Genomic DNA, 14,283 nt, shown 5'->3' with positions numbered 1-14,283 from the left:
AGAAAGAAAATAATTTTAATTACTTTTAAACGAGATATTATAATGATATAAACGGGATATTATTTTATACAAATAAATCACGTAGAAAAGAACGAAGCTGAGAAGTTTACCGGCGGAGATCAAATATTTGGACACTCAATGTGCACGGCGAGTGTCGTTATTTTGAAAGTGGAATGATAAAAGGCCGATAAAGTGCACCCCATTGTGGAGAGTCAGCTTGACTATCGCTCGAAAGAGCGGCTCCTGCACCATCGGCATTGTTGTGGGCTCGAGCACAAAGCTTTCTCTCCCTCTTTTCCTTTTTTTTTTTCTTTATTCCCCACGCCTTGCTTCCCTTCTCATTTTCTCTCATCCCTGGAGTATTTCCTTTGCGAAGGGGACGAATGGCTCTAGCCAAAAAAACATTTCTTCGAACTAAAATTCTAACCATTTCCAAGGCATAAGAACGAATTCGAAGGCAGAGTTGATATTATCAATTAATTGGACGAATATTTTCTTTAAATATCAGCAACGTTGTTTCCATGTTTCTCGAATGGAGCGTGGAAAGAGACAACAACGGTTGACCCAGACACGAGAAGAGAAGGGTGAACCTTGATACTTGCTGAAACAACGAACGGGACTGAATACTAAACACGACAAGTCGGTTACGCCTGGTCGAGGTCCGGCTTCTTAATGAAAACGAACAACGTGGAAATGTCGAGTTTTGCCTGCTATGAAATTGGTGACACGACTCGGTAAAGGAGAATGGGAACGTACAAAAGACATGTCGAAATGAGCAAAAACAAATTTGACCGAGCATTATATGCGCGACGATTCGATGTTTTATAAATTTTGCTCGGTAAGTCCGTTGTATCTCTCGAGGGCAAACAATAAAGTCACATTGTTTGTATACATAGTTTATATACGTAAATATTTAGCCATAAATAAAACCTATGCAATATTTTTAGCGTTCTTTTAGCCGGATTAACGAAATAAAAAAAGGAAGGACTACGTCCCAATATCATTCTCTATATTTTCACTTTTATTATATCGTATTAAAAGGCAAAGATATTTTTAACAGTTTGATTTGACTGATATCTTCAAATTTACTTTATACGATCGCTTTATGTTAATTAATGTATGAAATTGATGTTAAAGTACTGATCGAAAATTCGATAATAACACGCAACAGTGATTCCTCGATAGAAAAATAAAGATCGCGAGAGAGCCAACGAGAGAATCAAAAAGAGAGAGAGAGAGAGAGAGCGAAGCGACCTCGCGCAGCCAGTAGACGGAGTGTTCGCGTATTGGCGCAGGTGTATGTCGGCGTGCGTTATCGACCAGCGATAAACGAGCCAGTGATATATATCGAAGCGATGCCACAAAAGCAGAGGATAAGTCGTCCGGTGCGATACGAGCGCGATTGCCGGTGGCGAGGGGTGGCATGGCTGTGGCCTCCCGATGAAATGAATGTTCGTGTCGATAGCGCCACCCACTACCCTTCTTTCACCCTCTTACCAACCCCTCTACCACCCTCCATCCAACGTCGACTCAAAAGCGATTAACATTATCCACCTTCGACCGTACCAGTGAAATCGAAGGAGAGAAAGGCTATAACTATTAATCGACGTGAAACCGCACATTCGACAAAGTCCGCGAGATACGCGTGCTGTTAAGTTACACGTTTGTGTACAACAGATATTTTCGTTAAGTGACGCACGAGAACGATCAAGAGGAACATTTATTATTAAAACCCAACCTAAACTTACGTACGTATATCACGAGGGAAAAAATTAATAGAGAATGGTTGCGATAAAGTACTTAACTATATGTATACAGTTATGGATGTGGAAGACCGATTGCAAACAATGTTACGTTTATATAGTTGAAACAAAGACAAAGGATAAAAGAGAACATATAAAATGTGTTTAGTGATATACGCTTGATTAACTGGTGTATTTATATAAGATATTTCTAATATCTGTAATATCCTCGTAGTTTATTTGTATAGACTAAGTATATTTTAATGTAGAAAGTCTTTATGTTCTTCGTATTGCTATGCGTGTTCTTTATTCATTCGTTATTTTTACTTATTATCACTACAATCTTCTAAAATATTTATAAACTCACGTCATACTCGCATATACTTCTCGTCATTTTCTTGCTTCTCTTTGATTGGTCGATCTGTGCAGTCTGCAATGTATAAAACATATTGCTACGTCGAAGACGAGGATGTTATAGTTGTCAATTTTTCTAATTCATCGAAATAAATTTTTGCTTTTTGTAAAACGAAATCTTTCATTGTAAGATACATTGTACTTTTATAGTCGATTCTTTTACAGTTTCGATCTAATCAATTTGAAAGATCGGTGATAACGACAACGATGATTCGATCCTCGTAAACGATAATGATAGAAATTCTTACCAAGGTCGCCATGAAGAGGTCAAGGGCGGCTTGGACGGCGGTAGTTGTGGCTTCACTATGCGAGCCATCGCCAACCGAAGCTTCTGTTGCCTTTTGACATCCTGCAACAAACTTGGACAATTATTCCTGTTATAACAATAGTAACGACAACGATCTTGGTGATATATAAAGACTTTCTACATAAAATGATATTTTGAATAATATGTTACTGCAATTATTTATCAAGAAAACCCACATGTACGAATGACATCGTTATATGTATGTTATGTGTATTTCACATTCACTATTTGCAAGTTTACGTTGGATACGTTCAGAAACTTAGACTCAGTATTATATTTACGTTTCGCGACCAAGCACCATTCCGTTTTTTTCATACAAAATACAGAACGAACGAGCTTTCTCATGTATATATTATGACTCACCAAGCTTGAAAACAAAACGAATGACCTTCGCATACACTCTGAAAGATCAATATGTCTTTTTCTGACGTTACAAAGATTTTCTTTCGAACGAATAAATTTGTATTTCTAGTTTAATGAATCGACTTAACGTGTTCTACATTTCAACGCGATATTCAAATGATTCCATACATACATACATACATATGTTCTAAAACGTAGATTCGATCGTAGAAAAATCTGTAGGTGACTCATTTCGTCGATGAACAGATTTAAATGTTCGAATCGAACAAAACAATCCATTCCTTATGAATCATTATAATCGTAATGTTCGAATCGCTTGAAATTTCGTTTAAAGGCGAAGTTAAATTTTAAGAATTCTGACTGCAACGAGTGGGGTTCGGGGAACCACGTTAAAAAGTAATTGTAAACTAATTGGAATTAAATTCCTCCGACGTAATTGCACGTTTTAATTTGAAGCCACGCGAAGTGCTCTCTTTCGGCCATACTGGTCGTCGAAGCCGGGCACTCTACGCGCACCCCTTCATTTACCACGCGCTTAAAGAGAGCTGTATTTTAGGTAGCCCCGTAATTAAAAGAGTTACGTCTTCGTTTGGGCATGCAACGAGTATCTACTTCACCTACGCAATTTCGCTGTAACGATCAAACCAGATAAAGAGTTTATTTCTTCGATGTGAAGCATTCGTCCATCGAAGCGCTAACGAAAGAGGGGAAGGAAAAGAAAGAGAGAGAATGAAGTTGCTGACGTCAATATGAAGTAAACGGGAAAAAGAAGAAGAATAAGAAAATAAAAGTTAAATAAAAGATGCGTATGTCATATAAATTCTGTCACTTACCGTAATAGGAACGAAACGCGTACTTTGCACGCTCTCGCAAAGTAGACAAAGTTTCGCGTGCTACGGCAAAACTTGATACCTTCAGCCCAGCCAATCAAACTTTGAGTTCCGGTAATCCTGACGCCAAATATCCCGTTTACACGTAACAGGTTATGGTTAAGACAGATCGTTTCCTTCGAGTTTCCTCGCAGGTTAATCCTAGAGAGTTCCTTCCAAGTCGTCGGCCATGTCATACCAACGACGTGCGGTCAAGACAACGTCGTAACGTTGGTGAAACGAAGGGAAGTCCGACGCAGTTATTTCTCCCTCAAAGTATCTTGACATTTTGCTAACCTTCAAAATTCGTGAGTCCGGAAGAACTCGCGTTGTTCGTTGCTCTTCTTCTCTCGTAACTTTCAACATCGCGTTGAACCACCCTCCTTCCGTTTACGCTCGCTCCACCCTTCTCTCATCCCTTTTCGTCCCCCGCCTTGCCACACATCTAGCATCCTCGTACGGTTACATGCATATGCAAATTTATTCGGAGACGCATTAGTGTACGTGTTACGTGGTGGCGCGACTATGTGTCTATATCCACCAAGGCAACGATATCGCAGGTGTACTCGTACGTGTGTACGTGCACGAGCGTACGAACCTCACTGGTCGCAGCAGAGTGAGGGTCATAAATTAAATGATGTAAATGCTGTCCACCCTCCGTCGCGAACCAGAGAGGCAAGGCATGAGAGTTTCCTCCCTTCCAAGCCCCTTCAAACTCCCTTTCGAGTCCCTTCCCAGGCCTTGACAACTCACCGTACCATCAGCCTAACATCGACGATCACCCTTCCTTCCCTCTCTCTCTCTTTCTCTCTCTCGCTCTCTCTTGTTAGTTACATCGACGTCATTACGATATCCTCATCTAGCATAATTACAAATATCGGCTAATGTCTCGTACTATATATTGTCTCTCCTACCAACAATGTTATACTTCGACGATCTCCCGAATTTTCTCTTTTTCATTCCCGTCTCGTCAAGTAAAATCGAGCCATAGGTAAACTCTCGATTCCATCGAATCCGACAACTACACGAAATAATCCTTTGGAATAAGATTCTCTAGTGGGCGATCAATAAGATTCGCGATCTGACCTGATTTCTCGATGTTAACTTAGGCAAAGCAGACATTCGGTTACATCGCGACCGTAACGAGGACTCCTTGGATCGTTAAGTCGAGCTTTCAATCAAATCCGACGGTTTGTCTATTTGAACAGTCATTGGCGAGCCCGACGACGAATTCGTCCTCGAGCTTGCATTTGACTGTGTGAGCGTACAAGCAAGAGAGCGAATACGACCTTCCGTCTTTCTTCCTTCTCTTCGTTTTCTTTCTCTTTATCTCCTTTCGGTCTTTCGGTCTTCTCACGAATTCTCGAAATCGAGGAATGGAGTCGGAGGTTCGATTCGATTCCGCAGAGATAACGGGGAACGTTAATGCTCGCGGCTACGAGATATCCTGCCTCCGTACGGATAGTGTTTACACCGGCAAAACACACGCTCCTACGCGTTCCTATTCACGGTTCGCAGAGCGAGGTGAACCTCTCGAGGATGACGCTATACCATGGCCGAGCACACCGATGAAAATGACGCCTGTGTCCGATTGAAACCACGTGCAGCCCGAATACAGCTCGCGAATTGAACGTAGAATAACAAACCATCGCGTATCGTGAATCTATTGATCAAAGCATCGATCGGTCGATCGATCGATCCACAGAGTTAAACTCGAAAAGTGTTCTCTCTACTATCTACGTTTAAGCGTCAAGTTACTCAAATTAAAAGCGTTATCAAATATTTGACAAAAAATAACACCAAGCGGAAACAACAAAGTACATACGAATTTAATGTATAACTTGAAACACGCATATGCACACTCTATGTAAGTTACACACATTATATATATGTGTATGTATATATATACTTGTGTACATGTATATATATATATAATATATAATATATATAATATATATATACTATATAAAATCATTAAACGAATATTATGACAGCATTTTAATAAATTTTAATTATTATAGCAGTATAGACCCAAGGTTTATTTATATACGATGGTCAGGTGACCATTCCGTATTAGAATATTTATATAAGATCAGGCAACATTCGTATATGTGTCAGACGTTATAGCGTTATGCTATAACGAATGAGACACATTTAGACACATTTATACAAATTTGTATTTCTCTGTGTTGAGATTGGGAAACAAGGAGAATATCGATGGTTATCAAATGTAACCGGAGGACATCCGGGTCACGAATGATAACAAACGGCACGAATGATATATAAACTGTTACATATAAAACTATAGTAACCAATTCGATGCGCGAAACGGTCATGATTGTATATAAATGGATCTATAATCGTAAAGTGAATATCTACATTCTCTCTCTCTCTCTCTCTCTCTCTCTCTCTCGTTATTTTAAAAATCGATCGAAAATAAAAATGGCGGATAAAAGAATATATATGGAAAATAGAGAAAGTTAGAGAGAGTTAAAGAAACATTAGAATATGTCGAGGGATGTAAAATATTCATGCGAATAAGCTTGAATTCTATCTAGATTTCTATCTGATTCGAAGGATATCAAAAGAGAAAAAAAGAGAGAAAGAATCAATAGTAAAAGAACATGTTAGCATCAATCTGCTTACGTATTCGATCATGTTAAGTACATGCGGGAGAAGAAGTAGAAGAAGAAGAGAAGAAGAGAAAATAAATCGTAAGAATTCGACGTAAGAACGAATTCTCCATAGCCTGGCTCTTTCTACTCCTTGTTCCTTTCTTTTCCGAATTTCCCATATCAGAGGTCTGAAAGAGCGATCAAAGTCATCCGATAGCATCGATTCGAGTACATTTTCGAAATTCAAAAAGGTACTTTGCTATCTTCTAAAGTAGAAGTGAGCCAACTTCTCTGCCATGAGCCATACGTTCTATATTATCAATCAATTTGTCTCTCCCATCTCCCAATACTTAAATTCACTACCCAACGCTTTAAACGATTATTCAAATAGAGAGAAACAAAAGCCGTATAGCTCACTAAGTACGGCAATGTCAAATTATGTGACTCGTTTCTTCCCACCTTACTGGAACAGGCAAATGGTGCCCGTTCTCTCCTAGAGGACAATAATAATTCGTAGTCAGACTTCGTAACATCTAAAAAGAAAAAACGAAAAAAAGAAGAGAAATATTTTTGCTTCTCGTATGTACGTCCAGTATATGTAGATACGTGTATACGTTTCGATACCTTCCACGGTTTTGTTTTCGCGCTTTGGGAAGAAGTGATATCGCGTTTTTTCTGGGGGAAAAAAAAAAGGAAAACACGAGAACGGCGCGGCACAAAGCGAACGCACGTTTCAAATAAAAGAGCACAAAGAGAAGGGAACGTAAAAGCGTGCAACAAAGTTGATTATTATTAACGTAGAAAATGACTCGCGTGTGCGAGCTACGTCGTAAATTTTTTGTCGATCTTTTCGCATTTATGTTTCGCTTGCTTAACCGTTTAAAGAAATCTATTCGCTGTCGATTGTAAAGACGAAAGGCTTTAGTTGAATTGCCAATATATATTTTTTCTTTTTTCGTCGAACGAAAACGATGGAATAAAAAAGAATAAAATTGCAGGGTCCATAATATATTGGAGAGATGTATAGGAAGGATAGTAGGATCATTGAAATGCAGCTTCGGTATTGATATGCCGAATTGGCTGTTGCCCCGCAGCGTTGGCAGCTTGCATGGAAGTGAAATGGAGGATGTACATAGATCTGTATGTACATAGAGCTATATAGAGAAACGTGGAGAACACGCACGCGCGACGAAGAGAGAGAGAGAGAGAGAGAGAGAGAGAGAGAAATAAAATCTACGAAGCGTGAGAGTGATCGAGCGAAATTGAGCAAGATACATTACCGTACGTTCTTACTTGACCCTAGCCAAAACGAATACGAAAAGAAAAGAAGTAGACGGACAAATGTAAGTTAGCTTTAACTCTGGCCGCACTCGTGGCTGGTACAACCATGGTATGCATGAAAAATTGAAGGACCAAGTTTGCCCGTTTTTCTACCTAGTATCATTCGCGATATCTTTAACGAATGGAAAGTTCACGTGTACGTTTTTATGAGTCGTATATACGCGTATATAGAAGCTTGAAAGAGAGACATACAGTGATAGAGAGAGAGAGAGAGAGAGAGAGAGAGAGAGAGAGAGAGAGAGAGAGAGAGAGAGAGAGAAACTAAGAAAAAGTGGAGAGAAACAGCAAGTGAAATGAAGGATGAAAAAGGACGGCAAAAACCGTAAAGGGAATTCGTTTGCTTGCGGTACCAAGTCCGACGTTTGCTCTTCGTTATACCGTGTTCGCGACGTACGACGCACGTATAAAAGAAATTAGAAGAACCAACTCGAGAAACATGGAGTATAAGCTTCTTCGAGAACGGCGCTACTTATGCAAACACGTTGCAATTACGTTCGATCTTTATCGAAAAGGAAATAGCTAAGTGACGTCGTTTTTCTTATCGTTAGTAATAATCGTCTCCGTAGTTTTGTATAGAAATCAAGTTCACGAAAATATCATTCTCTCTCGTGCAACTAACGCTCGAGATCCACGTTCCTATTTCAAAGTGCAAGCATTATCGTCTGTAATGCATAACGAGACTACGTTATCCTACGTGTCAGCGCGCTAAGACGATGTAAGGGTTGAAGGAAGATAGTATATAGCAGAGGAGATAATAAGTCGTAGTTCCCATGTAAAATCTAGTGGTTACGAGAACGTAATCAGAATGAGAGAGAGAGAAGCTGGTATTCCATGGGCAGGATTGACTGACAGTTGGTGGTCCATGACGCGACCACCTGACATTCTTGTCCGATCGAGCTGACGTGCCCCTGGGATCATATATGCGTGTTTCGTGCTCGCCTAGCAAAATGTCTACCCGGATTGTCTGCCGTACATCGAGTGTCTGTTGGAAACGTTAAGGATGGCAGCGACGAAGATAACGCTATTGCATAGAAATAAAGTATTAGAGCGTGAAGAAGAAATTTGTTGGTACGGTTAGAATATCGACAACTATGACGATGCTAAAAATATTTTACTCGAGGACGAACGTGTTTGCCGACTGTTTTCCTTGCATTACTTCGCTTGCGTATTTATGTATTGTTATCAGATGTATAATGCTCTGTTTCTTTCTTTTTCTTTTTTTTTTTTTAATCGTCGACTAATATTTCAATGACGTAACAACGAACGATTGATACAAATAGAAAGAGAAATTTGTCAGATCTAAATTGCACCGGCGTTTCCGCAATTCTCTACGCAGTGTAATTTCCGACGTTGATTTTGCAAAACGAACGAAACGCTCTTTAACGGTACGAAAGAGAAACGAAAAATAAAGTTATCGAGTCGATGGGTAAGATATAATTTCATTAGGACGTGCATTCGAAATATTATTAGCCGACGCGTGACACGAACGGATCGACGTTATCGCTATACGGGTATATACAGGCACGTATCCGCACATTGAAATAGCGTGCGAGGTGACCCGACTCGTTTATAAATCGGTAAAACGTCCAGAATATCGAACAATATGATGTCATCAGCAACAGAATGTTATACGCACATGTATTTCGAGAACCGATCTTCGAAAGTGAACCAAAATCAATTTGGAATGGTCGCTGAGTTGCAGAGAGATATCATCGAGGCGTGAAGCGACACATCAAACTTTTGACAAAATTTTGTTTATATTGACAACACCGGAAAGCCAGGGAAATTTCGTAAAAGAGCGATGGACGTTGGTAACGAAAAGGAATAATCTTCCGATGAGAATATTCGACGAGCTACTAAAACATAGAGGTATCTATTTATACCCGTATATGTGCAGTATATATCCAACTGTAGAAAATTGAATTGCTACCGAAAACAATGAATATTAATAAAGAGGAAATCAGAAATCGTTGTTCTACATTGATAGAATAGAAACGATAGGATCGAACAACATTTACATGACTCATCTAAGTTGATTAAATATTCGATTAACGAATAAGAGAGTCCGAGCGATGCAAAGTCGAAAGTTAAAGGCTCGATTCTATCTAAAGTAAAAGTCCGTTTTAGAATAATGATGGCTCTAAGGGGTCGCTTCGCGTGGCTTGGCTACTAAACTCTTTTTACGAGATAAAACAACGGAGCGGTATGCAATTAAATATGCAAACTACTTTTCGGTTAGCTAGGTAACATCTGTTCGTGGAATCCTTTGACCACTGGTACCAAAGTAACCCACACTCTTTATGGAAAATAACAGCCAATAGGATTAAAACCATTCAACTCGTTTATACATATCGCATCTTTAAAGTTTACTCTACGTACTGTTTTCAAGATATTCGAAATCGATTGAACAAAAATTCAGAGAATTATATTTGGAAGATTTCACAATTTTTTTCAAAAACTGTGTAATTCGCATCGCTCGGCATTTGCATTTCTAACGATAAAATTAATTCGATTGTTCCAAAAATATTTATATGTATTATTTACTGAGATATTATCTCGTAGAAAATTATTTCGACTTTCTTTTAAAAACGCATGAATGAAGCGATTCTTACGAAATCGATAACGAAAGAATTTCAAGGAAAATTAAAAGCAATAAAATCCTTATTAACAATTATCTTAAAATAGATAGATAAACGATCTTGTCTATGTAATTCCATCCACGATTCGGATGCGTGTAAACGCTTGTACAGTTGTTGTATCGCAGATGCTACATACCTTCTCTTTGCATTGTAACGATCGAACATATCGTACGAGATAATATATCTTACTAGGACGCGTGTATTCGCGCCAGCATCCGATCATTTGCTTACGTCTATTACTTCGGCAATAATTCGGCACAGGAATATGCGTCTTAATTAACGAGAGGATGCCTATAAAAGAGGAAAATTCGAGGAAACACGTACAAATAGAATGGTATTCGTTGTTCCATCCGAGAAAAGGAATTGTGGTATCCTTTACGATCTCGCCACAGCGTTTCCAATTTCGAATTGAAACGGTAAAATGAGCGGAATCTATCGAGCTACAACAGGGGATCCAAAAGATTGAACGCTTTTTTTCAGTCTTCTTCGCGTTAGTGAGAACGTCGCGTGGTCGGTTGCAGATGTACCTAACTGCACTACGGGACGTATTCATTATCGGCTCGCAGAAGGCCAGCTTGCTGAGACGATTAAACAGGGAATGGGAGGATCCTCCAATGATTGGCTACATGGAACCGAGCGTTGTGCACGTCGCGTTTCTCTCTTTCTCTCTCTCTCTCTCTCTCTCTCTCTCTCTCTCTCTCTCTCTCTCTCTCGGATAGACAGTACTCATTCTCTTCCCCTTTCTGTCTTGCACATTGCACGCCATAGTCTATCTCACGACCAGTAATTTTGCAAAGCTACGAGAGAAGCAACGAAACGCAAAAAAGATAGTCCAAGGATGAAATAAAAAGAAAGCGTTATACGAACGATCGTAGAAAAGACATTTTTAAATTATCTGAAATAAAAAATTCATTTGCATATTGCGGCCGAATGGACAAAAATTGAAGTTCAGTAATAAAGCTATTTAGTAATTATTCAAAGCTTTATTAGGTAAAGCTTATTTACAGAAAATTGGTAGGTAATTATTAGTTTGCAAATTTCGTGAAATTATTTATCTTTTCAATCGATCGATTGATTTGCCAATTATCCAAAATGTTTGATTTCCTTAATTCTTCTTTTGGATTTTTTTACTAAATAGTTTTCTATTTCATAGAAATCATGATAAAGGTTTTTATAGATGGGTCTTCGATGGAATAAAATAAGAGGATCCGAAATAAGCAAGATAGTATTTAACAAATCAATATTCGTATCTTCTCTACTTGTCTTACAAGTGTGATTTAATCAATGCTTTCTAATCTTCTTATGTCTTGCTAAAGACTTCTCAGGAAGAAGTCCTGTAAGTAAATCGATATAGTTGATGACATCGCGTATTAAACCACGTATTAAGACTTCATGCACCCTTATAAGCATATGATATCGATTGTGTTTATTTAAATTAATTTTTTTATCATGTCACGCATGATAATATTAGAAAAAATATTTTTTAAAACGCGAACAATCTTTTCATTTTTTATTTAAGATTAAATTATAAACTTAGCATATTTCCCGTAGCTTCTTACATATTATACGTTCTAATGTTAATAAAGTTAATTCTCCAGTACTAATTAAACATTTTTAATATCATACGTTAAGGATGAATAAAATTTCATTACTATCTGTCGTGTAGATACCAAAAATCCTATTATATCTATTCGTAATAAATATAAAATGAGATATACGTATCTTGGCAATATTGGACTTTATTTATAATAAAGTTGTAACATTCTTTATAATGAATATCTTTTATTATAAAGAATGTTTATAAATATATTTAATAATAAGTATAGAAGTAAATACTAACAATATTATGCAACAAAGTAAGAATATTGGATCCCTGACTTTGATCTTGGATTCTTATGTTAGGTTGTTATTAAATTTAAGAATTATTATTACACCACCATACTTAATGTAATATTTAATTCATCTTTCCATTCTCATTCTTTCTCTCTCTCTACCTTTCATTTGCTCTATCTCGAAAAATCTATGAAACTCTCTTATCGAAAACTAACCCTCGTATCTTACTCTTAACTCTACAACACTTTTGATTAACTAATTCTTGTTTTCTTCAACAGTCTGTGAACAATACGTTTATTTATATCAATCCCTTCTCTTTTGTCGATCATTTCTCAAAGACCAATTCTTAGAACCACAAACCATACCACATCTTCTTTACCTCTATTAATTGTTTGATCATAATAACACTTGTCTTTCACGGTATTCTTCTTAAACAATCTTAATCTATCCTCAGGTATTTCAACAAGTATAAACTCTTCTTCAATGAATATAAAACTAACGTCAAGAAACAATTAAGTATGTACTTCCAACGTGTATATATAACAATACTACGAATGTTATAGGAATATCTGAATTTTTATATTTTTGTTTATTTATGCCATACGCCTACGCGGCGGATATAATGCGATCGACGTACGATATAGAAACTTACGTAAAAGATATCTATCGTATATACATCGAGAATACGTAGACAATAATCCAAGAGTACTCGAGCAAAACGCAGATATCCGTGCATCACGAGGAATGTAATTGTTGATTCACGTCAGTCAGGTGTTCGCTGAGCGTACACATCGTACTTCAAGCTTACAGGTAGCAGCTTATAGGCTTAGAGTTCCATTTTCCGATGTATCGAAAGGGAGAATTCAGATGCTGGCTCGACGTCATAGTAGTAGAAAGAATAGTAGGAAATAATATAGGAAAAGCGTAAAGAAATTTCTAGGAGAAAAAATATACCAAGAAAATTCGAAAGGTTCGTTCGTTTTAATTTAAACTAATCCTAAATCCATGCCACAACTTAAGCATAACGATAAACCGTTCTTTGTTCATTATCAATACAACGCCTTGTATTCGAAACACTAATGCAATCTAAATCGTGTTAAGCCGGTTACACTAACTTCTCCGTTGATTCGCGTTAAACGAAGAGACAAGCAAACGCGTTTAAACAATGCCAGAGCAATCGCATATGCATAAACGCTCATGTGGATATATCCAATCCTAATACATACATTCACACGACGACAAAGTAGAGATTCATGAGTAAACATATTCCTGACATTCGACTATAACAGCGACCGTTACGCGTTTCGAACGAGCTCGAAGAAAAAAAAAAAGCCACTAAGAAAAAAAAAAAGAAAAAGAAGAATTAAAAACGACCGAATGAAAATAAAAAGGGGAATATCGCGAAAGCAAAAATCTCGAAAACTTGGATTATTCTATGTTCTTATAAATCACCGAAGTTTCCCGCGCGAACGTTACCAGTAAACGGTAAAGCAAGCGACTGTTTGCGGCTGAAGCGTAATTAAGACCGACGGAAAGAGAAAGCAATTTGAAAGTCGATCGCGGAGAGAACTTGCGGACTTTTCTGCGGCACTTCGGATGGATGAGAGCGTAGCCGGTGACAGAAAATCGACACTGCTGTGTGTGCGAGACCGAACGAATCGAGAAAAACCGACGAAAAGGATAGACAGACAAAGAAAAACAGAGAGAAAGAGAGAGAGAGAGAGAGAGAGATGGGGAAGAAAGAAGAGACAAGCGAAAGCTCGAAATAAATTAACGGCCAGAGTCCGAACGAAATGGTTTTCTCTCTCTCTCTCTCTCTCTCTCATTTTCTGTTCTTTTTCTTTTTCTTCAACGCGATCGAGCGTCGTTAGCTTCGTTCTTTTCGTCCCGAGACCTTCCTAGCCACGGAGCCATTTACATGTAAATGCCCCTTACGAGCTAACATTTCCTTGAGCCTCCCTTGGCTTTGGAATCGGGCCTCTTCTTACCCCTCTTCACTACTTCTTTTCTTTTCCTTCTCTTACTCTCTTTCTAACATGCGCTCTCGCCTCGTTTCGCTTACAAAAGCTTCGGCAATTAAGTAGATATCGCGCTTGAACGTTAATCCAAAGGAAGATAGTGAGAGAGAGAAAGAGAGAGAGAGAGAGAGAGAGAGAGAGA

General features: G+C 38.2%; 1 protein-coding gene across 4 annotated transcripts in view; it reads right to left on the bottom strand.

The window, feature by feature from the left end:
• Nucleotides 1–14,283, bottom strand: part of LOC127062484 (uncharacterized) — a 313,355-nt gene that overhangs the window by 248,896 nt on the left and 50,176 nt on the right. For 2 of the 4 annotated variants that reach the window (XM_050990795.1, XM_050990784.1), the window contains exons 3-4: nt 2,405–2,515; nt 2,110–2,172 (exon numbers count right to left, since the gene is read on the bottom strand). In XM_050990795.1, the coding sequence (XP_050846752.1) occupies nt 2,110–2,172; nt 2,405–2,515 (174 nt within the window). Of the gene's footprint in view, nt 1–2,109; nt 2,173–2,404; nt 2,516–3,659; nt 4,544–14,283 lie in introns of those variants that run through there. The other 2 variants (XM_050990825.1, XM_050990814.1) reach the window with 2 other exon arrangements.

Source organism: Vespula vulgaris, chromosome 1, assembly GCF_905475345.1.
Source record: "Vespula vulgaris chromosome 1, iyVesVulg1.1, whole genome shotgun sequence".
In the NCBI taxonomy this organism is placed as follows: Eukaryota; Metazoa; Arthropoda; class Insecta; order Hymenoptera; family Vespidae; genus Vespula; species Vespula vulgaris.
Note: the sequence above shows the minus strand (reverse complement) of the source record. Positions and strands in the feature narration are given on the sequence as shown.